The sequence below is a fragment of the Musa acuminata genome, chromosome BXJ2-4, assembly GCF_036884655.1.
Source record: "Musa acuminata AAA Group cultivar baxijiao chromosome BXJ2-4, Cavendish_Baxijiao_AAA, whole genome shotgun sequence".
NCBI classification, from domain to species: Eukaryota; Viridiplantae; Streptophyta; class Magnoliopsida; order Zingiberales; family Musaceae; genus Musa; species Musa acuminata.
In genome coordinates, this window is record NC_088341.1 from 28,868,777 (window position 1) to 28,896,534 (window position 27,758).

At 34.7% G+C, this 27,758-nt stretch overlaps 2 protein-coding genes across 4 annotated transcripts in view; one reads left to right on the forward strand and one right to left on the reverse strand.

The window, feature by feature from the left end:
* Positions 1 to 5,407, reverse strand: part of LOC103981929 (protein ENHANCED DISEASE RESISTANCE 2) — a 29,148-nt gene extending 23,741 nt beyond the window's left edge. For 2 of the 3 annotated variants that reach the window (XM_009398696.3, XM_009398697.3), the window contains exons 1-13: positions 4,881 to 5,404; positions 3,162 to 3,236; positions 2,983 to 3,036; positions 2,821 to 2,886; positions 2,689 to 2,750; positions 1,930 to 1,970; positions 1,389 to 1,478; positions 1,281 to 1,327; positions 1,112 to 1,212; positions 641 to 736; positions 491 to 555; positions 342 to 413; positions 89 to 235 (exon numbers count right to left, since the gene is read on the reverse strand). In XM_009398696.3, coding sequence (XP_009396971.2) covers positions 89 to 235; positions 342 to 413; positions 491 to 555; positions 641 to 736; positions 1,112 to 1,212; positions 1,281 to 1,327; positions 1,389 to 1,478; positions 1,930 to 1,970; positions 2,689 to 2,750; positions 2,821 to 2,886; positions 2,983 to 3,036; positions 3,162 to 3,236; positions 4,881 to 5,327 — 1,363 coding nt within the window. In that variant the 5' untranslated portion in view covers positions 5,328 to 5,404. Of the gene's footprint in view, positions 1 to 88; positions 236 to 341; positions 414 to 490; positions 556 to 640; positions 737 to 1,111; positions 1,213 to 1,280; positions 1,328 to 1,388; positions 1,479 to 1,929; positions 1,971 to 2,688; positions 2,751 to 2,820; positions 2,887 to 2,982; positions 3,037 to 3,161; positions 3,237 to 4,880 lie in introns of all 3 variants that reach the window. The other variant, XR_010486068.1, reaches the window with a different exon arrangement.
* Positions 5,408 to 16,585: 11,178 nt separating this feature from the next.
* LOC103981928 (pentatricopeptide repeat-containing protein At5g61370, mitochondrial) lies at positions 16,586 to 23,713 on the forward strand. The gene is made up of 2 exons (XM_009398695.3): positions 16,586 to 18,279; positions 23,279 to 23,713. Exon 1 carries the CDS (start codon positions 16,712 to 16,714, stop codon positions 18,068 to 18,070), a length of 1,359 nt encoding a protein of 452 aa, XP_009396970.2. The 5' UTR covers positions 16,586 to 16,711; the 3' UTR covers positions 18,071 to 18,279; positions 23,279 to 23,713.
* The last annotated feature ends 4,045 nt before the right edge of the window (positions 23,714 to 27,758 follow it).

Sequence of the window (27,758 nt, forward strand, 5' to 3'; positions counted from 1 at the left end):
TAATCATTCTGTCAACATATACTCACTAGATTGTTCTAATAAAAGGTGAGACATGAATAAAAAATAAAATTCATGTTCTAGATTATACCCGCAACTCTCCCTAACATTCGGATTGTAATATACTCTGCGGATGAGGTGAACAAATAAGACTTCCAAAATTTCCAATCAATTGCAAGCATGTGCTTTACAACTGATTGTTTTCCTTGGTTCACTGGAGATATTACATATCCTCCACCTACAAAAGAACATAGAGTACCAACACTTGGGGTTCGATAAGATAGGACAAAACATGAATACACGAACAAACAAACATGACAGCCTGAGTTTTAAGCATACATTACTTTTAAGGCAGGCACGAACGTAGCCTCTCTCAGGTTGACATTTTTGGTGGGAAAAAGAATGATAGAGTATTACTGTCACAAAGTCAAAATATATATGATGTTATATTTCTGTAACTTACGAATTACCAATCATTCACGAATGCCATTACCATATGTTCCATCATCTTCCCTTCTCCAATAGCGCCGTAGTAATAAATCCCTTTTTTTCATTCCCCTGCAAACTAACACTATAATGTGAGTGATTATTGAATAAGTAGAAATAGATGAAATTTCAGTAATCTAAGAGCTTTGAATCTGACCATGGCAACCAATCACTACGCAATTTTTTGTGAATGATATCAGTGTGACCATCCAAGTGTTCAACAACATTACCTTCTAGTAAGCAAAAATCCCATCTGCAAGAAAACTTCATAGTTTACTTCCTGAATAGAGTAAAACAAAATTCTTATTTTCTAGAAATAGAAATTGCCAAACTCAAGGACGTAATATGACTTCTCATTTCATTTCCTTTATGGCTGATGCCGTGTTTCTCTTGTTTCAGAAATATGGTACAAGACTACAAGATTTCAGTATATGCTACTCATAACATTACATAATCTAGATCTCTTATCTGTTAAAAATGTCGGACATCATTCTCTGATAAAATAGGTTGCAATCACATCATGACAACAATATCTAAAATTTTGGTAAAGTGACTTCTCAGTGAGGAGATTATCAATATTTTCTCAAACTGATAGAACATGCAGGTGACAAAAAGTAGGGATCTTTACTCTGATCTTGATGGACCAAGAGACATAACTCTCCGGAAAACAGCCTCAGAGGTTGCATCAATAACACCTACTGCCATTAAAGCTGGATGATCATCCCAATGCTGATAAGATAATCCCCATTAGCATCCCAAAAACTTGATAAATCATTATTGTTTGCCAAAATAGGTACCATTCCATGAGAATCAGCATCTCTTGTCTCCTTAAACAGCCGTAAGCCTATGCATAAAAGCTGCAGTTAGAAATGAACCTTTGGTAAAAGAAAAAGATAAATGATTACCATTTTTGCAGCCAACTATTGTCCATGTGGAAGGTGCAATTACATCAGCTGTTGTAGGATCCGCAAGAACAGATGTGAACACAGTCCAATCTAAGAGCAATTTGTAGGAAAATAATTTAGTGGAAGGTAAGCAAAATGGAAGAGCCAGTAAACACAATAAGATTTTTTAGAAATTTTGTAACAATCTCAATATTTTGGTCAAATAATTTTTTGCTTAAATGTGCCAAATTGGTTCTAATAGTTATTAGTAATGGATCTGCTGGGTCTTTGGAAGAACAAGAATAAGAAAATATGTGATGTTATAATATGTATAGCTTTCCTCCTACTTCAGAGTTGTCCTAGTCAGTGTGCCAAAATCTCGGACCATGCTGACATATGGTCACTAGAAAACAACAATTGAAACATGATGTGGTCCATGATAGCAATACTTGGTAGGATGCTAGAATTTTGTCAAAGGAATTTGACATTTTGTATGATCAAACATTTTTGTTGGAGAAACTAGAGCTAAACTAAAAGAGGTTAAAAGAACATATACACTGACCTAAAGGGTGCTTCCTGCCTCTCCCATTTGCATGACACAGCCTATAAAATCATAATATTGATAAAAAAAATAAATTTTCAGAAGAAAAAGGTAAAATGACTTCATTAAGTCCATAATCTAAAGAAATCACTAGACAGATATTCTTAAAGCAATCAATAGACAGATCAGGGATCCATACATGAACTAAATGCACAAAAAGTAATAACATTATCAAGAACAAGTGTCAAATAATTGGCAAGTTGACATTGTCCACCCCCATGAAAAATTTCTTCCATTCTCTGTTAAAGGGCTTTGGTATGTAGTCTATGTACAATAACAACATACAAATTTCTGCCCTGTGGATTCTCCATGGAATAAAGAAGAAAATAACTCAACCAATGTCTCATCAAGGCAATGACGAGTAGTAGAGACCATCAAAAGCCACAAAGACCATCTTTTTAAAGCCATAGCAGTTGTTCCATGCTGAATGGAAATTCTCTAATTACATAAAACACAAAAGTAGTTGCCCATATTAGCATCTAGAATGATCAATTTTTAAGGCCCTTTTTCATACCAGAAGAGTAGTCAGAACACGGATAAATTTAAGGAAGAAAATTGAACAATCAATGAAAAACATGAAAATGTTAGTTACAGGAACCAATCCTTTGCAAGCTAATGCATGCCTATTCCATACACAAGCAAAAAATTGTGTTACAGTCAATCCATAGAAACTACAAACATATAAAATCAATTACTGGTTAAGAAGGGCTGACGTTAAACCTAAATGATTGGCATCTTCTCTTTGAACAAGCTACAACATTTTCTTCTTTGTTTGGGCCCTCCTACAAGTGTGGAAAGATGTTATATATAATTGTCAAGGAATATGAATGAGGTAAAAGAAAGCATCGAAACCTTTAATGCTGCTTCCATTATAGATCTGATCCATCTTGCAGCATCTTCCGAGCTTCTGGCACCCAACTGCAAGGTTTGGCCATTCTTCATATCCATGAAAAAAGCAACAAAAAAAAACTACTAATAGAAAATGCTAGAAAAGTAAGTGAAATTCCAACACACCTTAAGTTGATCTTTGTGATTAGAGGCACTGCACAGCGTAAATACATACATGACCTGCAAATTACCATGCAAATCTATAACTGGGTGATGAACTTTGCGATAGTGGAAATTATCATGTAACTATATTGACGGGGTTAATTAATTTTGAGTTAGTAATATAAGTCAGGTTTATGTTGTACATTTCTAAGCATATTCTCTCTCCCATTATCTGTGACGCGTATGCAGAAGTCAATCACTGCACTTCTAATAGGTTCCTGATAACACAGAAAATTCAAGATATGATTTGGAGTATTTATGCGTAACAAATTAAAAAGAAAAAAAATAACATTCTGCAAAACTCAAAAATATTATCAGCAGATACAAACAGCATCACAATAAGTTGCTAACAAATGATTGAACAAGAAAACACGTATCATGATTTGCAACATTGTTGCACAGGTTCAGCCAGTTTATTGAATAATAAGAAGAGAAGTTACCATGCTCTAGGGTCCAATATTTTGATCAGATGTGAGTCCTAGTCATACCTAATCAGCCTATTAAGGTTCGGTTAGATCCTACAAAGCCAGAGCCCTGCATGGGTAAGAAACATATCTAGGTATTCAAATTTCACTCTAGATTGGATAAATGGCAAGATGACCAGTATCAGATCCAGAAACAATGCACAGAGTTGTACTATAATTTGTGCATATCACAAATGTATGTCCTGATTTGTCACAAATTCTTATAATAAGAACAAGTCATGCATGTTGCTTACAATCCTGTTGACTAAAGACAATCTGTTAACACATGATTCACCTGCAGGTTGGTAATAGGAATGTGAAATCATTAAAATGAAAAACTCTTTGCAACTAGGTGGATAAAGCTTCAGCAGACTGGTGTTACATATCAATGCAAAATCAGTTAAGAAGCGGATAAGTTTATGACTATATAAATAGCACAAAGGACAAAAAGGAACAAAAAAACTAAAAATCTGTGGTTTGATGATTGATCTCAACTAGGGATTCGCAAGCTCAAAAAAGTTATAATGAATGACCTGTCTCATCCTGGTCCTGTTCGATCATTTATCCACTTGTCTCATGGTAAATCACTCAAATGTCCACGAGGAGGAACAAGATGAAGAAATAGAAAATGAAAGGGTCATTTCACATAAGATGACCGACAATAACATTAAGACTGCATGCCTGTCTATAATATCATGCTCATCTAAAAAGTATAAAGCCCTATTTCATTTAGCCTTCTATTCTGGAAAATCCAAAAGAACACGAAAAGAAAATCATATAGGAAATCTGCTTTTAGTTTTCAATGAAAAACGTAACTTAAATGAAAACTAAGTAGTAATATGGCAGCTTCCCTTTTGCCTGTCTGATTATGTCTAGCGATTGTCCCCAACGAAGTCTTCTTTATTACACTCATCACAGCTACCAATCACAAGTCATCACCGTCCAGTGCCCGCCATTATTAGCCCCCTCCTGTAGTAGCCCACCGCCTATCATCTTTCCTTGACGCCGAATTCACCTTCGCCATCATACCCACCACGCATTGTCACCGCCCACAGTCCAACAAAAAAAAATCTACCACCACCCTTCATCGCTAGAAGAATCCCAAGACACATGAATCGGTTGAAGATCCTTCATCATTTGGATCCATTTATGCTCAAGACAGTAGTCGGATCAAACCGAACCAACAAAACAACCAAACATCTATAAGGATCTCTGAAAGACAAAAGAAGAGCAAAGAAATAACCTGGCTTCTCTCTTGCTGATCAACAAGATCGATGAAACAACTAAAAGATGTCATCTTTTGCCGTAAAGAGAGTAAGCCAGCGGGTCAAGCACCTACCTTTCGTCCAGACCACCAAGAAACCAAGTGAAGGGACATCAAGAAGGGGTCGTACATACCTCTTTATTTGACGCGGGTACGTTCTTGTAGCAATTGAGGGCGTTGCCATCAAGAACGAAGTACCTCTTCCTCGAGTACTGCAACCCAAGTCGATTAGACCGGACCAGGTACAGCCACCCCTGCATCCTTCGATCCTGAGCTTCCTCCGACGAGATTCCCATTGGAGATGCCACCCGCTGCCTCTTAGAGGTCCGAGAGCATGGAAAGTTGCGATCTTTTCGGGGCTGCTCCAATGTTTTCTTTCCTTCCTCCGTTGGGTTCCCTTCTGTTGACGAAGAAAGACGAGGTGAAGGTGAAGGGACAACCTCAGCAGCAGTAGCAGCAGCAGCAGAAGCAACAACAACAACAGCAGAAGAGAGACAGCAAGGTGGATAGGCCGCCGATAGGGAGGGAATCAATCGATTGGAAAATTGTATTATAAGTTTGCTCTGGGCCGGTGATAACATGGCATCTGCAATCCACTGAGAGAAAGATTGGTGACACGGATGTCTGTGTCATGTGACGACCCCACATCTTTATGGACTATGGGAGTGGGGGAAGAACCCAAACGAGCCAAAAAACAAAAACAATTCCAACCCATAACACAGAACCTCCTCCGTTGGGGAGTTGCCAAAACAACTCAAACAAGCCAACAACACCTCCTCTCCTCTCCTCTCTCCCATCCATCAATTGGGTGAATTTTAGGAGGGCAAAATAGGAACCAAAAACCCCTAAACTTAGCATTTTTGTTGTGGGAAATGATTGAACTGAACCTTACTCAGAATAAATAATGATCTCCCTCTCCCTCTTCCTCTTCCTTTCTTTTCCATAATATTTTATGCTATAGGAATATTACTGCAACTTTTGGTGGGCACAAAAAATAGGGTCAGATAGGACAAAGATACTTCTGAAACGAAATCACTCTGCACCAAGCTTTCTCAAAATATCACTTGTCTGAGGCGAATTATAAACAATGGAACCAAAAATATGAACACTATAATCTAATTCATCTTTACGTAAGTTTGACTAGTCTAACTCACATGTTTACAAGTTAAAAGAGCAATGAATTTAAAGAGATACAATATATATATATATATATATATACATTTAATATGATTAATGATAGGACAATCAACCAACCATACTAACATGGCTTTAACTCGGTTGAATTGTGGTTAGATCAACGTCAGCATCTTATTGTGGTAGGTGCATCTCCTTTAGATTTTGGTCAATTTTAGGGTTGTCCGTCACACAAGACTACAATAAATTATGAGGTGTAGTTAGAATTCAATTTTTCATATCACCATGAAGATAATATTTTCTTTTATTATTATTATTATTATTATTATTATTATTTGTTGAATAAACTCACAATCACTGTACAAGAATTGGTAATGGAACTACTAAATCTTTGGTTCTATTTTTCTAGCCCAACTTTGATAGCTTTGGTTTATGAAGTTTATGGGGTTAACTAATCCATGCATTCGATTTATTATATTTGTAATCTCTTAAATAAATAAATAAATCTTGTCGAAGGTCCATGAAATAATCATATTCCTAAAGGTCACATTTATTGCCAACGTTGGCTAAATTGATGTATGCCACTTTGAACTGTAATAATTGCGAGAAATTAATAATACCGATGGAAGGAATTGGATGGCTCCAACCATCTCCATCGATGCGTGGATACTACAAGTCAAGTTCAACACGTCTCGACCCATAAATACTTTAGTAGAGGAGGTTGTTGAGTTGTGTCACTTTGAATGCCATTGTTTGTCGGGTCAACAGCAACTTGAATTTTTCTAGACATAAATATTTCTATAAGATATCATACGGTAAAGTAAATTTATTTATTACCAATTCATGTTTTGGGGATTTATATATATATTCGATTAAACACTAATTTATCTTGAAAACATACATCTTTAAAGTCGATGACCAAACCCGATTTGTATAGTCTTGACTATTTCAATCCTTAGTGATGAAATTTTCTTTTGTTTTTTTTATTTCACACAAATAAATATTTTTAGTAGCAAGATAAGATGCGTATGGTTATGATGAGGTCCTACTACTAGTACAATTTAGTTGATTGCGCATATGGCAACATTAATTGAAGACCATGCTGAGTTGACTTCGAATTAATTGATCATCAACGTCACCCTTGCAATGAAATGGATGTGAAAGGCTTCCCCATGCTTTGTTCGTGTATGATTTTATACACCAACAATGCAAAATGTCGATTGATTTTTAATGCATTGACTTTGAAAATGCAAAATCTCATCCATTCCCAACATATTTAACCTTGAAAAGGTCATACAATATAGTTTTTTTTTTTTAAATACAATGATCATAAATTTTAAGTAAAGTGGAGGTTCGATCGATTTTTTTTAAATACGATGCACCGTCTAAAAAAGATAAATGCCATTCATTCCCAACATGAGTCATGTAGAAGTTATATGAATGTTGTTTCATGAAAAAACATGATAATCATAAGGTTTGTATAAAATAGAGGTTTGATATGTTTTTCTTCACACCTTATTGAAAACACAAAATGTCATGAATTCCCAACATATATTATGTATGAAAAAGTCATATGAATTACATGTCGTGAAAGCATAAATTTCATCCATTCCCAATATACTAGATCTCGGGAAGTTGTATGAATGTCATTTAAAAAAAAAAAAGAGATGGGCATACAATTTACATAAAGTAGAGGTTTGATTGATTTTTATGCCCTGTCTTAAAAACACAATTTTTTTTTGAGAAAAAAATATGATTATCATAAAGTTTATGCAAAGTGGAGATTCAATGTCACAGGATTTTTTTTTTTTCATATATTTTCACACAGGCCAAATAAATAAACATCACTTTATTCATCATCTATAACCATTTATTACAATTCATTTATTCATCAAATTACAAATAGAAAAGTAAACTTAGTGATGTTAACTTCAAGAGTCATCCTAGTGGCTCTACCTAGCGGTAGAGGAAGGTCCGCTCTCCACTGGAATCCGATTTAGTACTAGAGGGAGGCTGCTCTGAAAATCAAAAACAAAGAAAATTCAACAACACTGAGTAGGAACCCCAAAAGTTAAATCAAGATAAATACATGACCAAAATTCAATCAATCATCCCATTGACGTATATCAAGTACCCGAAGGAGTACTCCCCCAACAGCGGATGGAGAGGCTTTATCCTACGGGATAAGTTTGTGTTCTCCCAACAGCGGATGGAGGCAAACTCATATCACACTCCCAACAGCGGATGGAGTGGTGTCCCACACCCGCCAAAGTGGGGACACGTTCCTCCCAACAGCGGATGGAGGAACCGTCCAGCATCCACGTCTGACGGCCCGCTAATCCCCGAAGGGAATCGCCCTACCTGCTCTCGGCAGGAATATAATCTCACACTGGTCATATCCATTTCGGGATGAAATAACATATTTAAAACGTCTCTTTCAAAAAATCATCAATATCAAATAATATAAATTAACCCTCAATTGACTTGAACTCTAGTTTAATCGATTCAATTGAACTCGATTTACTAGAGCCTAACTGAACTGATCTCTAATCCTTATTTAACTGGTCTAGAACCACCCTAGACTAGTATAATTTAGACTAGATTAAGTTCAATTTAGGTTAAACTAACTTGAATAAGTCAATCAATTCGGAATCACCCTGAATTGATCTAGACTAATCAAGTATAGTTTAATTCAATCAATATTTCGGCTCAAGTTCAACAATAATATTGGGCTAGATTGAGCCAGTCTATCTATTGGTCATGTGCATTATACATGATTGAGCATGCATTACATAAAACTAGCCCAGCCTTGGCCCATGGACTAGTCATAGCATATACCCATTAACAACATAAATGAAAACATAATAATGCATTAAAAGATAGATGAGGAGAAAAGCTTTAATACAAAGAAATAACATTCTCAATTTGACTAGAAATCATAAGACATTAAAAGAGGGACTAGGAGATAAGTTTTAACACAAGGAAATAGCTTTCTAAATTCAAATAAAAATCATGTTTTCAACACATAAAATTTCAACATATTCTAGTCATATTTTAAATCATTCAGAATAATATATTTTAAATTTCAGATCAAAGAATATCAAAAAAAGGGATTTTAGATAACATATTCTAGTCTAACAAGATTTTAATCCAAATAAGATTAAAGATAAACTGTAATACAGAAAATATATCATATAAAATATATACCTTTTTAACATATTTAATTCTACAATAAAAACCTTAATCATGGGTCAAAGAATATTATGAAAACTTTAACTGATTATTTTAATACAAAAAAATTGACATTTAAAGAATTGATACACATTTTTCAAACTATAAAACTTTCAACATTTAAAGAATCAAAATAAAAGCTAAAACTTTTAAGAAATATAGGGAAACCTACCTCTTGTCAACAGGGTGTAACTCCTCGTTCTCTTGTCAACATGGTGTAACTCCTCGTTCCTCCCGCTGCCAGGCTCGACTAGGTGAGGAACGAAGGAGAGAGATCCCTCCCCTTTAAATAGGAGGAGGTGAGCCTCTATTAAGGGAAATAAATTTTAATTTTCGTATTTATTTAATATAAATTATTTTCATTTAATATACTACCAAATATGATATTATCATATTTGGAATACTTACTAGTTATTTCCTTAATTCATATCAACAAACAAGGAAGTAGATTATGATTTCCTTAAATTATAATAACAAGTAAGGAAAGAAAATCAATTCCTAACTTAAATATTTGATGTGATTACATTCAATCAATTTTTCGTACATCATCTTGAAAATACAAAATATCAACCATTCCTAACATATTAGCTATGGTTAAGTAGTATAAATGTCATTTTGTAAAAAAAATACATGATGGTCATAAAGCTTGTGTAAAGTAGAGGTTAGAGTAATTTTCCATGTATAGTCTTGAAAACTTAAAATGTCATTCATTCCAAACATATTAGCCCTATAGAAGTCATAAGAACATCGTTTTATGAAAAAATATGATGAGCATATAGTTTGTGCAAAGTGAAGATTCGATCCATTTTTAGTGTGCCATCTTGAAAATATAAAATATCAATCATTTTCAAAATATTAGCCTTGGAAAAGTCATATGAACATTGTTTCGTGTAAAAATATTATCTATTACCAACATATTAGACCTAGAGAACTCGTATGAACATCGCTTTGTGAAAAAATACGACAATTATAAAGTTTATGCGAAGTAGAGTTATGATTTATTTTTTGCACCTTATCATAAAAATATAAAATGTTGTCCATTCCTAACATATTAGCCTTGGAAAAGTTGTATAAATATCATTTCATGAAAAAAATGTGATGATCATAAAGTTGATTCAAAGTGAAGCTTTAATCTATTTTTGGTGCACTATCTTGAAAATATAAAATATTATCTATTACTAACATATTAGCATGAATGTTGTTTCATAAAAAAAAAATGTGATGGTCATAAAGTTTCCACAAAGTGAAAATTCAATCGATTTTTCACTCACTATCTTGAAAACATAAAATTTCATTCATTCCCAATATATTAGCCATGGAGAAGCATTATGGACATCGTTTCATGAAAAAATGTGATGATAAGCAAGTCTGCATAAATGACAAGTTCGATCGATTTTTTGAATACCATCTTGAGAATTAAAATTTTCATTAATTCTCAACATATTAGCCCTAGAGAAGTTGCATAAACATTATTTCATGAAAAAATACTATGGTTATAAAATTTGCACAAATCATAGGTTTGATCAATTTTTCATGCACCATTTAGAAAACATAAAATGTCGACCATTCTAAACTTATTAGTCTTGAGTTCCTATGAACGTCATTTCACCAAAAAAATATGTGGGTCTTAAATTTGTACAAAGTTGAGGTTCAATTGGTTTTTCATACATCATCTCAGAAACATAAAATGTTGACCATTCCTAATATATTAGCCTGGAGAAGTCATATAAATGTTATTTCATAAAAAAATATGATGGCTTATGCAAAGTGAAGGTTCGATCGATTTTTCATGCACCATTTTAAAATCGTAAAATGTCGATCATTCCCAACATATTAGCCCAAGAGAAGTTATATGAATACCATTTCAGAAAAAAAATATGATGGATATAAAGTTTGTGCAAGGTGGAGGTTCCATCATATTTTACACATTGTCTCAAAAATATAGAATGCCAATTGTCCCAAACTTATTAGCCCTAGAGAAGTCCTATGAACATCATTTCGTAAAAAAATAAGAGGGTCTAAAAATTATCAAAATTTTAAGTTTAATCAGTTTTTGTGTAGCATTTCAAAAATATAAAATATGAACAATTTCCAACATATTAGCCTTCAAAAAATTATGTGAATATTATTTCACTAAAAAAAATATGACGATAAAAAAGTTTACATAAAATGGAGGTTCAATCTTTTTTTATATACTATCTCAAATATGCAAAATGTCAACCATTCCCAATATATTAGCCTTAGATGAGTCATATGAACATCATTTTACAAATGAAAAGACTATCATAAAGTTTGCACAAAGTGATATTTTGGTCGATTATTTTCATACCATCTAAAAAATATAAAATGTTGGTCATTTCAAATATGTTGGCCCTAGAGAAGTCGTATAAGCCTTTCATGAAAAAAATGTAATGGTGATAAAGTTTGTACAAAGTAGAGGTTCAATCGATTCTTTATGCAACATCTCAAAATTTAAAATATCGATAATTCCCAACATATTAGCATTGGAAGAGTCGTATAAATATCGTTTCATGAAAAAAAAATGATGGTCAAAATTTGTGTAAAATGAAGGTTTGATCAATTTTGTGTTCATTATCTTGAAAATATAAAGTTTTATTCATTCCCAACATATTAACCCTGGAGTAGTTGTATAAACATTGTTTTGTGAAAAATGAATATTGTTTTGTGAAAAGACATGATGGTCATAAAGATGGTACAAAGTGAAGGTTAGATTGGTTTTTGTGCATCATCTTAAAAACACATAGTGTCATCCATTCATTACATATTAGCCTTAGAGAATTTGTATGAATACCATTTTGTAAAAAAAAAATGATGATCAGAAAGTTTGCAAAAAGTGGTGGTTCGATCAGCTTTCCACGCATTGTCTTGAATATGTAAAGTTTTATTGATTCACAATATATTAGCCCTTGAGAAGTCTTATGAATGTCGTTTCATTAAAAAATGCAATGGTCATAACATTTGCATAAAAATGAGGTTCGATCGATTTTTCATGCACCATCTTGAAAATGTAAAATATCGACTGTTAGGATATATTAGCCTTACAAAAGTTGTATAAATCTCATTTTATAAAATTTACAGAAAGTGGAAGTCCAATCGATTCTTCGTGCACCATTATTAAAAGATAAAATGTAGGCCGTTGCCAACATATTAGACAAGCAAAAGTCTTATGACTATCAGTTTACAAGAAAACGTGATGTCACAAAGTTTGTGCAAAAGTGGAGGTTTGATATAATTTTCACGCACAATCTCAAAAATATAAAATATTGACTATTCCTAATATATTTTGCCCATGAGATGTCATATGAATATTATCTTGTGAAAAAATGTGATCATCATAAAGTGGAGGTTTGATTGGTTTTTTGCTCTTTCAAAAACATAAAATGTCAACCATTTCTACCATATTAAACCTGGAGAAGTCATATGAATATTGTTTCATGAAAACATACATTGGTTATAAAGTTTATGCTAAATGGAGGTTGATCGAGTTTGTGCACATCATCTCAAAAATATAAAATGTCGCCCATTCCACACTTAATAGCATTGGAGAAGTCCTATGAATGTTGTTTCATGAAACACAGTAAAGGTCCTAAAGTTTATACAAAATTGAGATTCAATGCATCTTCTCGAAAACATAGAATGTTCACCATTCTCAACATATTTGCCTATGAGAAGCTGTATGAAAGTCATTTTATGAAAAAAATATGATTGTCATAAAGTTTATAAAAAGTGGAGGGTCAATCAATTTTTCGCGCATTATCTTAAAAATGTAAAATGTCTACCATTACCAACATATTAGCCCCGGAAAAGTCAAATGAAAATCATTTCATAAAAAGACACGAAGGTTATAAAGTTTATAGAAAGTAGAGGTTCAAATGGTTTTTTATACATGGTCTCTAAAATGTAAAATATCATTCATTCCAAACATAATAGCCATTGAGAAGTTATATGAGCATCGTTATGAAAAAACATAATGGTCATAAAGTTTACACGAAGAGGAGATTTGATCGGATTTTTGTGCCCCATCTAGAAAACATAAAATGGCAACCATTTCTAAATTATTAGCACTTAAGAAGTTGAACATAGTTTTGAGAAAAAATATGACACTAATAAAGTTTAATAAAGTGAAGGTTTGATCGATTTATTACTCACCATCTAGAAAATATAAAATATCAACCATTTCCAACAATTTAGCCCTAGAGAAGTCATATGAATGCCATTTCATGAAATAGTAATGATAATAAAGTTTGCACAACTTAGAGGTTTCATTCGGATTTTTATTCACCATTTTAAAATATAAAATGTCAACCATTCTCAACATTTTAGCCCTGAAGAAGTATGAACATCATTCGCTTAAAAATGTGACGGTCATTAAGTTTACGCAAAATGGAGGTTCAATCGATTTTTTACATATCATCTCAAAAATGTAAAATGTTGACCATTTCAAACTTATTAACCTTGGAGATGTCCTATAAATATCATTTCACAAAAAATGCGAGGTTCTAAAGTTTGCGCAAAATCGAGGTTCGATCAGTTTTTCGTGCACCATCTTGAAAATACAAAACGTCAACCATTTGAAGAAAAAAATGTATGGATATATTAGCTCGAGAGAAGTCATATGAATGCCATTTGAAGAAAAAAATGTATGGATATAAAGTTTGCAAAAGTGAAGGTTCGATCAGTTTTTTGTGCACCATCTCAAAAACATAAAATGTTAACCATTCCTAACTTATTAGCCCTAAAGATATCCTATGAATATTGTTTCATGAAAAAATGGGAGGGTATAAAGTTTGCATAATGTTTAGGTTTAATCGATTTCTCGTGCACCATTTTGAAAATGTAAAAATATGACGGTCAAAAAGTTTGTGCACAGTGGAGGTTCGATCAATTTTCATGCACTATCTCAAATATGCAAAATGTTAGCAAAAAAAAATGACCGTCATAAATTTTATACAAAGTAGAGTTTTGATTAGTTATTGGTGCCTCGTCTTAAAAACATAAAATGTCAATCATTCCCAATATGTTGGCTCTAGAGAAGTAGTATGAGCAACGTTTCATGAAAAAAATATGATGGTAATAAAGTTTGTGCAAATTAGAGGTTTGATCGGTTTTTTGCATATCTAAAAAATTTAAAATGTCAATAATTCTCAATATATTAGCCTTGGAGAAGTCATGTTATATCACGAAAATTTATAATGGTCATAAGTGGAGATTTGATTGATCCTTTGTGCACCATCTTGAAAATGTAAAGTTTTATTTACTTCCAACAAATTAGCCCCTGAAAAGTCACATGAACATTATTTCATGAAAAAAAAATGATGGTTATAAAGATTGTACAAAGTGGAGGTTAGATCGATTTTTCATACACTATATTAAAATAATATAATATCATTCATTCCCACCCTATTAGCTTTGAGGAAGTTGTATGTATGTCGTTTCATGAAAAAACTATGATGATTATAAACTTTACAAAAAGTGGAGGTTCCATCGAATTTTCATGCACTATCTTGAACATGCAAAGTTTCATTCATTCTCAACATATTAGCCCTAGAGAAGTCTTGCGAACACTATTTTATAAAAAAAAAATGATGGTTATAATGTTTATACAAAGAGGAGGTTTAATCAGTTATTAGCACACCATCTCAAAAAAATAAAATGTCTACCATTGGGATATTAGCCTGAAGAAGTTATATAAATGTCATTTCATGAAAAAAATATGACGGTTATAATGTTTGCACAAAGTGAATGTTCGATCGGTTCGTAAGGTACCACACTAGAAGACAAAATGTAAATAATTTCTAATATATTAGCTCTACAAAAGTAGCATTATAAAGTTTACATTTTACATTCAATTGAATTAAAAGACAAATATAACATTCATACTCATACGACTCCTATATATCTTCTTTCCAATGGACGAATATCAATTATCCTTACTATAACTCTTTCTTTTTTCAAGCTCGGGAGATAGCATTCACACTCTCTTTTTACAAGAGATCTCTCACCTCCTATAACTTAAAATTTTAACTTAACTCAAGAGGAAAAAAAGACTTAAATTATGCTCAAAATGATATCTTACAATACTTCACTAGCTTATAAATGGATGCTCCATCAGCTAAACTTGAGTGGAGTATTTATAGGTCCCAACAGCTTCAAGAATGGAGCAAAAAATTTAAATCCCAAAATTTTAGGGTACGAGCAGTATTATCGCTATAACTTTTAACATAATTATAATTCTAAACTTTGGTAGCACTACCATCATAATTTTTAAATTTTAGACAATATTATCGCCACCTAAGTGGTACTATTATCGTTATAGGTGATATCACCGTTGAAAAAGATAACAAAGCACAAACATTACTTGTCAGTTAACTCAAGTGGTACTATCGTTTAGGTTTAATGGTACCATTATCGAGGTCTAGTTTAGGCAACCGGCCTTCTAATGGGTTCAATTTGGCTTGATTCAATTCGGCTTGATTTCAAGCCTAATGTCTTTCGTAAATTTTATTTTAATCTAATACTAGCTTAAATTGATCAAAAATGATTTCGATTAAGACCTTAATAAATCAACCATGTATCTGGCATCTTTCGTAGGTTGTACGCTCTTTTGATATATCATCCGATCTTTCAATACATCATTCGAACTTCCAGCTCATTACTTTTTCCTTCGATACATTGCCTATTCTACCAGTATGTTGACTTTTCCACGATATTGAATCTTTCAATGTAATATCTGATCATTACAATACGATGCCCAAACATTTAGCACGAAGTTTAATCTCCAACGCATCGACAATTTCTCTAGTTTGATATTCAATTTTTGACACAATAATATTTGTGACATAATATCCAACTCTCCTACTTGATAGTTGGTTCTTTAATGGTTCAATTATACTATCAAAGTATTTTTTTATATCACTTATCTTAAAAAATATATTAGTCTCGTAATTTGATCAATTAATTTTATCATCAAAATATTGGATTCAATAAAACCCATAATATTATAACATAAATGAGAAACACTTTATATATATATATATATATATATATATATATATATATATATATATATATATATATATATATCACTTATCTACCGTAATCTTTTTTAAGATAAGATTACACTCATAAATAGAGAGAAAAGAAAAGAGGTAAATGACCCGTTTTCCACTAAGCAATTCTCATTGGATCAAACCGATAAATCCATTCATATGGATCGATCCGCTCATAAAATGAGCAGAAAAATAGATTATAACTTTTGGAGGAATATTATTAAAATTTTAAAAATAAAAAAAGACTATTTGGGAATAATGAAATGGTATCGTTTGGAAAATACTCAAGAGATATTGTTCAGAAAAATGGGCAAAAGAATAATATCAAATTATGTCTCCACCACTTAAGAAAAAGAATAATAACCATGGGCATATGACGTTTTCTATCTTTTGGGATTTATTTAAAAACCAGCTCTATCTAAACTCGCCCTCTTCGTCTTGCTGATTGAACAGCGCCATCAAAAATGGGCGACCGCCCCAAATAGGCCATCTTTCAAATTGGCCATGGTTCGGTGGACAACGGCAAATTAATGTTGGCTCTTCTCCGGTCGTCTCTTGGAACGATGACTTACCATGTTCTCTGCTGCTTTTGTGCAGGAGGTGGTAAGTTACCCCCAATATTAACGACGATGCAGAGGCTGCTCACGAGCCGATGGCACCGGTTCCTTTCCTCTTCAACCCCACCCGTCGACACCAACCTTCGTCAGATGGTCCTCCACATCGTCGCCTCGGGCGTTGGCAGCCTCGACGACATGGTAACGGCCCTCGACCGGTCAAGCATCGTGCCTACCCCTGCCTTCATAAACGAGGTCATCGACGCTTGCAGTAGCCAATCCGGCGTCGGTAATAGCATCAGCAGCAGGAGGTTGCTCCGCTTCCTCTCCTGGTGTCAGCAGCGTCAGAGACCTCAAGAACGGTACGGGGACGATATCGTCAACCGCGCCATCCGGGCCTTTGCCAAGATGAAGGACCTTACGGCCATGGGCATCGCCATCTGCGATCTACAGAAGGAGGGCCGGAGCGTGGCCCTGGAGACATTTGCCCTCGTCACTGACACCCTCGTGAAAGCTGGCGAAGAGGAGAAGGCCGTTCGCCTCTTGGGTAGCCTGGAGAGGGCGCGGCTACTGCAGGACCACCATGACAATGACGGAGTGGTAGGCGGCGCTTGTTCCGGCATCCTTATCGTTGTACATGCCCTCTGCGCTAGAGGGAACCCGGGCATGGCCCGGGGAGTTGTCTGGCGCCACAGGCGCGAACTGCTGTCAGCAGGTGGGGAGGCCACTCGCATCATTTATCAGAGCCTCCTTCACGGATGGTGCATCCGTGGGAACGCCAGGGAGGTCCGCCGAGTCATGGACCAGATGAAATCGCTTGGTTTTTGTCCCAGCCTATCATCATACAACGATTTGCTTCTCTGCATATGCAAGAGAAACGTCAAATTCAACCCTTCTGCAATCATTCCAGAAGCCACTAATCTGATGACTGAGATGAGGACCGCTGGTGTCCCCCCGACAACCGTCAGCTTCAATATCCTACTATCCTCCCTTTCTAGGGTGAGAAGGATCAAGGAAGCTTACCGAGTCCTATACTTAATGCGACAGGGGGAAGCTGGATGCCACCCCGACTGGGCAAGCTACCACATCGTAGTCAGGCTTATGTACCTGTCAGGAAGGTTCGTCAGAGGTAATACGCTTGTGGATGAGATGCTTGAGGCAGGTTTGCTGCCCAATGTTCATTTCTACCAGAGTCTGGTGGAACTCCTATGCGCTCTGGATAGGGTGGATCATGCCCTTCAGATGTTTGAGCGGATGAAGAAGTATTGTGGACAGGGCAATGAGCCTACATACGACTTGCTAATAGCCAAGATCAGCAGATGCAGAAGGTTATAGCAAGCAACCAATCTGTGGGAAGAGGCAATTGAAAGGAGCATCATACTCCAGTGCCCAAGAGATCTGTTGAGTCCTTTGAAGACAGGTGTTCAGACCAGTGGTGCCTCAAAGAAGTTAAAAGTTGCAGGACCTTGAAAAACATCACAGAGATGGATCAAAGATTGGAACCAGAGAAAGTTTAAGCAGGAGAAGGGCTACACAACTTAATGGTAAGAGCTCGAATCATGCTTACTTCCTTTCTATTTTCCCAAACCTGAGATGCATGCTAGCAAGTTGGTAGTTTCTTAATGATTTCTGTTGGCTGATGACTGGAACAACTGCTAGTTTCTGGTTTTCCTTTCCCTACATCTTGCCTCATTTGTTTGATAGCTTTAAAAGTGATAAATAACTTAATTTACAAATTTGGTTCTTCACCTTTAAATCAAGAAGTTTGCCTTATAACCATCCCTTTTTGGCTGCCACAGTAGCTTCAAAGAGGTTCACTCATGCGTTAACTGATTTATTTTCCTGGTTGCTGTGGTTTGAAAGAAAAAGAAACAAGACAACTAGTGCTTAATGGATGAGAAAGCATTTAAAGGTTAATCAAGGTTTTTCTTTGTTCTGTTGCCTTTGGCGGATGAAGACTTATATATGAATATCAAGTTTTGCTTAGTGCCCAATATCTGGTTGTGTTAATGTCTTGAAGCAGACTCCCTTGAGAGTTTTGGTTCAAAATATGTTTGAATTGCATTTTTTATCAACTAGTTGGTTTTGAGATTTTTATCTCTACTGAAGCCCCATTCAAGGTTAAAAAGGTTATGTTCAATCACAGCAGAAGAATATCTTGATCTAACATCTAATGTAGTGAGTTTTTCAGATATCTACTGACAAACACTTAAATCTTGATAGGTATTTAGGACTACTAGGAATATTGTTGATGATAAAAGATCTGTTGTAGAAGCTTGGACTTGGTCCTTTGATGTGTATAGCAGGACATGGAAAAGCCTCAAAGTTAGGTTTTGTTTCTACTTTACAAGCTAACTTTTATTATTGATATTGAGCTTTACTTCTTTATTCTTTAATATAAGCCTGTTACAGAGTTCCAATCTGGCCATGAGCCTTGTGCAACATGTACCAATGAGAGAATCCTACAACAAATGGTCTCAACAATTTCTATCAGGAATCCGGCAAGAAACAGTAGATCAGAATGCTTGTGAATGTCTTGTTCATAACAAAATTGCATTCAGGAATGTGAGGGAGAGAGATAATGATCCAGAAGACCTTCCCCTACTAAAATAGGAGTCATCAGACCTTGTACAATGCCCAAATAGCTGTCCACATGGACTGCATGACACCTTGTGGATAGTCTCTATCAATGAGTTTATGGAAACCTCTAGAAACATATTTATGTGTCCAATATTTTACTTAGCATTTAACTACTGCAATATTATAAATAAGAGGCTTAGTGGACTGACCGAAGAGGATGTGAAGACATCTCTTTGCAATTAATTCTATATCTTTTAGGATTCTTCTACAGTTATATTAGTTCAATATATTTTCTTAGTTTATAGTATGGGAGGTCTATTCTCTATCTCGAATTGCAGAAGCATGCATTAGAAAGAGTCTGACCATTAGAAAGAGTGTGATACTCTGATCTATTATGACTTAGCTAACAATCTTCGTATTTTCTTATCATCTACACTAGTAAAATCAATATGCTCTCATGCGCTCACCTAGACGCTTATACAAGTTGAGGCAAGACGAGGCTTGAGTGCCTCGATTAGGGTTTGAGTGGGTGCCTTTAACTAGGCATAGCTTAGGAGGCAATGGGTGGCCCTATCACTCACTTGGCCCAAATCAGTTTGACTAACCTTGAGCTGGACCCAAATTTATTGATTCGGTTCAATCAAGCACATAACCTAACTTACTAACCCCTCTCACACCACACACCTCACCTAGCAATCTAAACGCCGTCTTTGTGTTTGTGTGAGGCAGCTAGATCCTGTCTTCCGAGCACGTTTGTAAGCCGATGGTGCCTCTTGTCTCATGAATGGAGGTATCTTTGTCTCTTTCTCCCTCTCTCTCTTTTCGTCCCTGTCCACCTTTTGATGGTGCTAATCATCATGCTCCCTACTATGTTGGCGCCTCCACCTCCCGATGATGATACCTCTCTCTTGCCTCTCCCTCCCCTTGACCCCCCTCCTCTCTTGATAGCGCCAAAAGTCAACGGTACAACCCCTTCCCTCGCTCTTTGCTTCTTCTAAACAGAGTCGGACCCCGCTTCTCTATCTGGGCTCTCTCTCTCTCTCTCCCCTTGACCCCTCTAGAGCGCTTCTCCCTAACAAAGTCATCTCCCCTCTCCCTCAACCCCTCTCTCCCTCTCTTTTTTGGTGGCTATCAGCAGCACATACGATTGATGGTACCCCCTTCCCCTCTTCTTCTTTCTCCCTCATCGTCTTCCTGAGCAACTTCCCTTTCTCTTAACTAGCCTTCCCCTCCCATCGATGCCCCTTCATCTTCCTGCTCCTTTCTCTCTCTGATAGTCCCCATCTACCATCCAACCTACATCCTCTGTTGTTGTTAGACCCCAGCCCTTGCCTTCCTCTACATGCAGCTGATCTCTTCCTATTCTTAACCCCCACCTCTTATTGGGTTGTTACTTATAGTAATGTTAATTATAATTAATAATATGTAATTCTAGTTGATAATAGTTTATGAAATAAGTTAATTATTGAATTTGTAACTGTTAGGATTTTGAATTTTCATTGCTAGAATTTTTGTCAAAATTCTTGGACTTTTGATGTTAATTTTATTTTGTTTAGCTATTTTTGTTATTATATTTGGACAATTTAATGCTTTAATGCTTTATAGATGGTTAAATGAATGTAATTCAATGTTCTAGTGGTGATATTTTGATTATGAAATCAATGTGCTGATTGGTTGGCAAAATATGCCCATTGAACTTTTTTTTTGTGGATGGATCATTGCCTTGATCCTCCCTCTTCTTTCTTGGGTGCTGATGCTATAAGCATTGTAATACAACCTTATTTCTTAAATAGAAGACCTGTTTTTATCTTGGAAAAAATAATATTTTGATTATGAAATGATATAAAATTTGTATAATCTAATTATTATGTTAAATATTTTCTTTCTCCATAATCATCTTATTTACAATTTTTATATTGACGAGCGCCTTTGCGAGGACGAGAGCCTAGTGCCTCGCGTGTTTTAGAGCCTTGGTGCATTTTAGATCCCGTTACCTCTGACAACCCCACTGCACAACAATGCCATGACCTATCCATTACTGTGACTAGACATTTGCCACAACCATCATATTGTGGTGCTTCTTTGTCTTGGTACAATAATGAGAAAGCAGCATAATATGAATGGTGCTCACCCTTATAGTGACATCATCTTCAAGCAAATTTTTTGGACAACATCTGCAGCAATGGTGCTCCTATGAGATTCCATGGTGACAATTACTGCTGATGAATCCTCTACTAAAGCCACGAGCATTAAAGAAATTTTTTTACATGGACTATCTACAGTGCCATCTTCTCTCAACTTATGCAATTACAAGTCCATCAAATGGATGTATAAGGGCTCGAACAAAGTAGTATACAAGAGTTCTAGAGAAATTTCCAGTCTTCATTGGATAATGGGCTGGAGTATTAAATAATATCGCCATCTCCACCTTTACAATCTCTAACTAAAAATTCTAGTGTATCAAACAAAGGCTCTACCATCTTCCTTCTATGAGGACAACTTTAAAGGTTTCAATAGCCCCCAAATCATACCTTAGAAGTTGTAGCAAGTTGAAAATTTTAGCTTTAATTTGACATGACAACCCTAGAACAGCAAGTATATGATTATACAACTAACAGCTATTTGATCTGGGAACCATATCCATAGTTAGGGTTGAGCTCCAATATATAATGATGAACAAGGACAACAAGAAAAGGCACTGAAGATATATAAACTTGCATGGTGGACAACAAATTCAAGATGGATCTCTCTTATAATGCAACAGTTAATTGCACGCCATTCCAATGACATGAAGTTCCTAGATTTTTTTTGTTGAAGCAACAACATAAGGAGTTGATGACTTTATCTAACTTAAGCATCAAGTTTTTTATTGTTATATATGAAATCATGTGAAGATGAAATAAACAACAAAGAAACTAAAAATTATTATCCAATCCCATAATTCCTAGCTCCATTTGTGGAGCAAGTTGGATTTTAGGGGTATGGAATTGTTACAAGGAGCTATCTCTGCTATGAGACTATGTAACCCGTGCAGTACCTATGGAAGTTATATTTTAAAGTGTTAGTCTCAAGTAGTATTTTTGAAAGCATTAGGCGCTAAAAGGAGCCAAGTTAATATCCAACATGTATCTAGCACAACACCATATAGTGGAGGTCTTGTGAGAGTCTTATTCTTACTATAATCGTGTTAAAGTAGGAAAGTGAGAGGGATAAGGATCCATACAACCTTTTCCTACCAATATGGGCATGAGGAAATCTTGTTCAATACACTATTCCTTTCACTGGACCACAAGGATAGGTCCAAAAGGAACTATAACTGTGAACCCAAATAATAGTTGGATTGCCCCTATTTTAGGTAGTCCGATTTGACTAATAAAGAAAAGAGAAAAATGATTTAATAGGTCTAGGGCTCGCATTTGGAGCCCTCTTCCTCGACATGCACTTGCGAGTCATATTTACCTCCCACCACCTGAATTTGGGAACATTTCCTCCTCTTCTTTCTTCGTTACTTCCTCTTCCTCTTTCCTCCTCTTCCTTGTTCCTCTTCATCCTTCTTCCTCTTCCTCCACCATCATCTATTTCATCGGGACTGTGTACACCAGAGCTGACTGACACTGATATGTACCTGTCTGGCCAGGGCTTGATACACACGACAAACCTTTCTTTACATATCTTTTGTATTTTTCAATATTTTCCTGCAATACTGTTAGTTTAATTTAGTGGCTTCAATCTCAAGGTGATAGCATAGGAGACCACCTCTTCACCTAGAACTAAAGAAGTGCAACTTTGAGGTAGTGTTACTTGTAATAAACCTTAAACAAGTAGGCTAGTGATGTAGACAAATGAAACTAGCCCACTTATCTGATTCAATTTCTTTCAAGTCTGTTTTCATTGTCACAATATGATTCTAGATGGTTAATAGTATAATTGGTGATCATGCTATCATTGCCTTTGTTCTTGTAGTTGGTGGATAATTACAACTGATATGTTCTGGAAATGCTGATATCACAAACTGACAAAGAAATGGTGGTTCATCATGGTGTATTTGCAAACCAGAACTGATCAAAACATCAATTGGAGCTGCCAACAAAATTTGTGAATGCATACACTTGCCATGAAATAAATGAGATGCTTATTACCGACCATCAAAACCAACCTGAGCTGTTTCCGGCAATGTATGACGTAATGCATACCCACATATTGCACGGCATCGGAAAAAGTAGGCAAAGTTCCCTGCCTTGTACAATTCAAACACAAATGCCAAACTCAGTGGGTTGATCTAGTTTTCCCTGTGAAACTGATTGTTGTTAGAGGTTTGTAGAGTAGATACATCTTAATGAGCCCCTAACAAGATGTGTTATGCTGCATTATATTTTATTGTCTTTCTGATTGAGATTACCTAACATGTTTGCAGTTGTCCTATGTTTCTATCATTATACCTTTGCCTTCAACATCAATCCCAAAACAGAAAATCTTAGTGTTTGTGATTGATCTTTAGGAGTTTGAATGTATTGTTTCGATATATACTTGATCTGAAAAAATATATATGTAGCAAGACGAGTGATAAGCATACTCTTCTGTAGTGGTTTGAGGCTGTAAGATTTGTGAAAATTTTAATGACACCATGATTGAAAAAAAAAAAAGAAGCCCCTATCTTTGGATATATATTATCAAATCTAGGATTTATGTTTTCTATCTTCATTTTTTCTTACTACTTCTATACATTTAACTAGTTAGCCTAAATTTAGAAGGAGAGAGCCCAAACTAAAAGAAACTTTGATGCTTTTGTCACATTTCTGAAAGAAAAATCACCAAGTTCATCTTAAGAATGTTGTTTAAGCCTAGGAGGCACTAAATACTGAAATTGAATTAGTCTGGCTGACAACATTTAGATGTTCACTGATTTGTCTTCTAAGAACAAACCTTTAGGGTACAAGTGGATTTTGGAAGAGAAGCTAAGACCCAATAAATAATGGAAAATTTTACGTGCAATCAACACGTAACTGAGGTTTAAAAAAACTAGGTTTAATTACTTTCATACCCATCCATCTATGACATGTATCATCATTATTTGGTCCTTTGTTTGCTTTAATCTTATAAGTTGTTTATTCTAGGATTTTTAATTTTGAATAATACAGTTTGGTCGGACGATACGTATCGGTTTCACAGCATGCCAATACGCAAACCATTTGTTATCGGGCAAAACGCTCAATATCATCCTGTATCGAATGATACAGGGGTATATTGGACGGTAATAGTTGAAATTTCAATCATTATCACCCAGCATATCGACTGTTACTGCTCGGCATAGCTCGGTAACGATCGAAATCGATTGTTACTGATCTACAGTACTTCAATAGTCAAAATGATCGTTGGAGCCCTTTCTCATGGGTTTTTAAACTCATATTCTCCTCTATTTCACTCCATTTCACTCTCATATTCTTTTAAACTATTTCAAACTTATTTTTTCTCACGTTTACACTCTCCTAAACTCAGTAACGATTTGTGAATTGACAATTCAAATGATTTTTCTATAGATATTTTAATATTTACAGAAGAGTAATTCGTAACGAATCAAAATACGAACCTTACATAACGCTATTCCTCATAGTATGAAAAAGATATATGATATTATTCTTACTTAATTTACATTGGTTTTGCTAAACTTATACTATTACTATATTTATTTTGTAACTTAAAAATTTTATCTTATTTTTTTTATTTTCATATATTTCCAAAGGATTTTACATCTAAATTAGGTGTATTGCTCGGTATACAATATTGTACCGTATTAAGCGAAGCTCGAAATTTCGATACGATATTAAATTTCAATCCTTGGTTTATTTATAAACTAACATAAATACGGTTTGTTTTCATGATTTTCGGGAAGAGATTTATACTATTCAATCTAAATGTTATTTATTTCTTGTAAAAGTGTGAACTTAGAAAGCACCAAAATAATGATACAAAATACTTGATAATATTGTCTCTCCACTTCGCTTAGATACTGATTGGATTTGACAACTATCTTTATTGTGAAATTGTAGGTGACATATAATTTTTTCCAAAATTTATTAAGATTTCAATGTTATATCCTTGCTTGGTCATTATTTAAAATGGATAACAAATCAAATGAGAAAGAGTCCATCCATTGAAAGGTAGACTTATCTGATCCAATCTTATTTGTATCCTAGTTAGCTGCTTGTAACAATACAGAGTTGTGTAAGTAGTCATTGTACATAGAAGGTTGCTGATGCTGCTGATAGTGGTGAGAATGCTCCATGGTGAGCCCAAATTTTTAGTAAAACATCATGAAACAGCATTGAAAAGCCTTTATCAATGATTATTTGAAAACCAATATCAATTACCACAGCTTTATAAAATTGCTGATTTATTATGGACATATTGTTGGCCAGCAAGTATACATAATCCTTCATGATTTTGAAGCATGCAGTCAATTCCTCCGTCCTGCAATAAAAAGGACCCATCAAATATTCAATTTCATCAACCATGAGATGTTTTGTCCCATTTAACCCACACTGAAAAATGAAAAATAGTGGCTAATGAAAAATAGAATAATAGAAGGAAGTTTTCTTTAAAACAGAGAATAATTTTGCTCCTTCCAGATAAACCAAAATTGATTTGCAATGACAGCTTGGAGAAGTTTTTCAAAACCAATCACCCATGGCCTATGAAGTTCTAAGATAGAATGTGTTAGGAAAGTTATGTTTCCAACAATCCCAAATTTTGATACAGAATGAGTATTAAAAAAAAAAAAGAAAAGTGAACTATGATTTCAGGAAAAAAAGTTGGACATAAGGGGCAAAGTTACTGTGGCCTTAAATCAAGTATTTGAAGTCAATTTGTAGTAGGAAGTTTGTTGTGTAGTAGTTTCCAATACAAAAGTTGAATTTTTGGAGGCAATAAGAAGTTTCCATAAGGCATACCAGCTATGCCAACTACTAGGATCTGAGGCATAGTTTTGCTGTTCAAGAAAAGTGTAAGCTCCCTTTAGAGTAGCCTTCCCTATGTGATGTATGCTTTCCAAACTCATCTATCATCACAAGGAGAGTGAGCAATTTCAATGAAATTAATACGATAAATCAATTTCTATTTAAACCCTTTTGATTGCAACTACAAGTCCCAGCTACTCTAAAAGATGGACTAAGAGCATCAATAGTAACTTCCTTAGAGATGAGTAAAAGATTCACAAAAGTAGGTTTTAGCAAAATAGGTAAGTCAAACAGTCAAGGTTGACTAAAAATACTAGTTAGAAAACCATTTCCAATCAGTTTAATAAAACTAAGTCTAAGCTTAATTAACATTTGCATAAAAAAAGGAACCAACCACAACTAACATGCTTAACATAAAGAAGAAACCAAGTCATTACCAATGTTTAAAATCAAGGATTGAAAGAACCATATTGTGCATGAACAATTGTGCATCATAAGCTATTATCAATGTTGAGGTAATGATGAATTCGAGAAGCTTGTAGGGTGTACTTAAATAGAGAAAGATACTAAATTAAAAGACCCCCACATCTTTGGCATTGGTCACACTAGTCTAGTTAAGAAGGTGAATACTTTTAGTATTAGGATTAATTTTCAAAAGAAAATTTCTCTGAAACGAAGTCAAGAACAAATGTTAACACGAATATGTTAGGGTATGGATATGAGACAATAAATTTTAGATTTAGAAAGACTGACATGTTGATTAGTGAGCAACTCATAGGTTTAAAAAATGGATTGAATAGTTTAACAAGATTTCCTATTAGCTAAAAAACATAAAAGAATATCATCATCACACACACACACATATATATATACACATTGATTGAAACAAATTAGATTAGATAAAATAGGTTTTAAGTGATTAGAAATAGCTTCAGCATGGATTATATAGTTCACACTAGATAGAACAATCAGTCCAAAATGCATAACGACAATAGGAATTTTTAACCTTTAACTCGTTGGGATATGAGTATGCTGTTGAAACTAATTAAAAATGTTAATAAAGGAAGGTGCAAGAGTGTCCCAATAAGCCTCGTAAAATTCACTAGTGAAATTGTCATGTCTTGAACTTTAGTTAAGACCTAAAAAGTGGATTATAGAGTGAAAAGATTTGATAAGTGAGGAGCTTACAATAGAGGTTATTCAACGTAGGATAGACATTTGTATTTGTGAAGGAATAAAGTGAGATGTATTCCAAAGCTCAGTGTAGTTATGATAGAATAAAGCCATAATATTATTAGTATCATGTATTAGACCCTTTTCCGGACCTATTATAGCTTTAATAAAATTTTTATGATGATGGTACATTAAAAATATTTGACATTTTTATCACTGTCATTAACCCAAAATCATTTAGCCTTAGGCCACCATTTAAGATTGATATGCCTAATCAAAGCTATTTGATAATCATAAAGGGAGGTTGGATGTTGCAG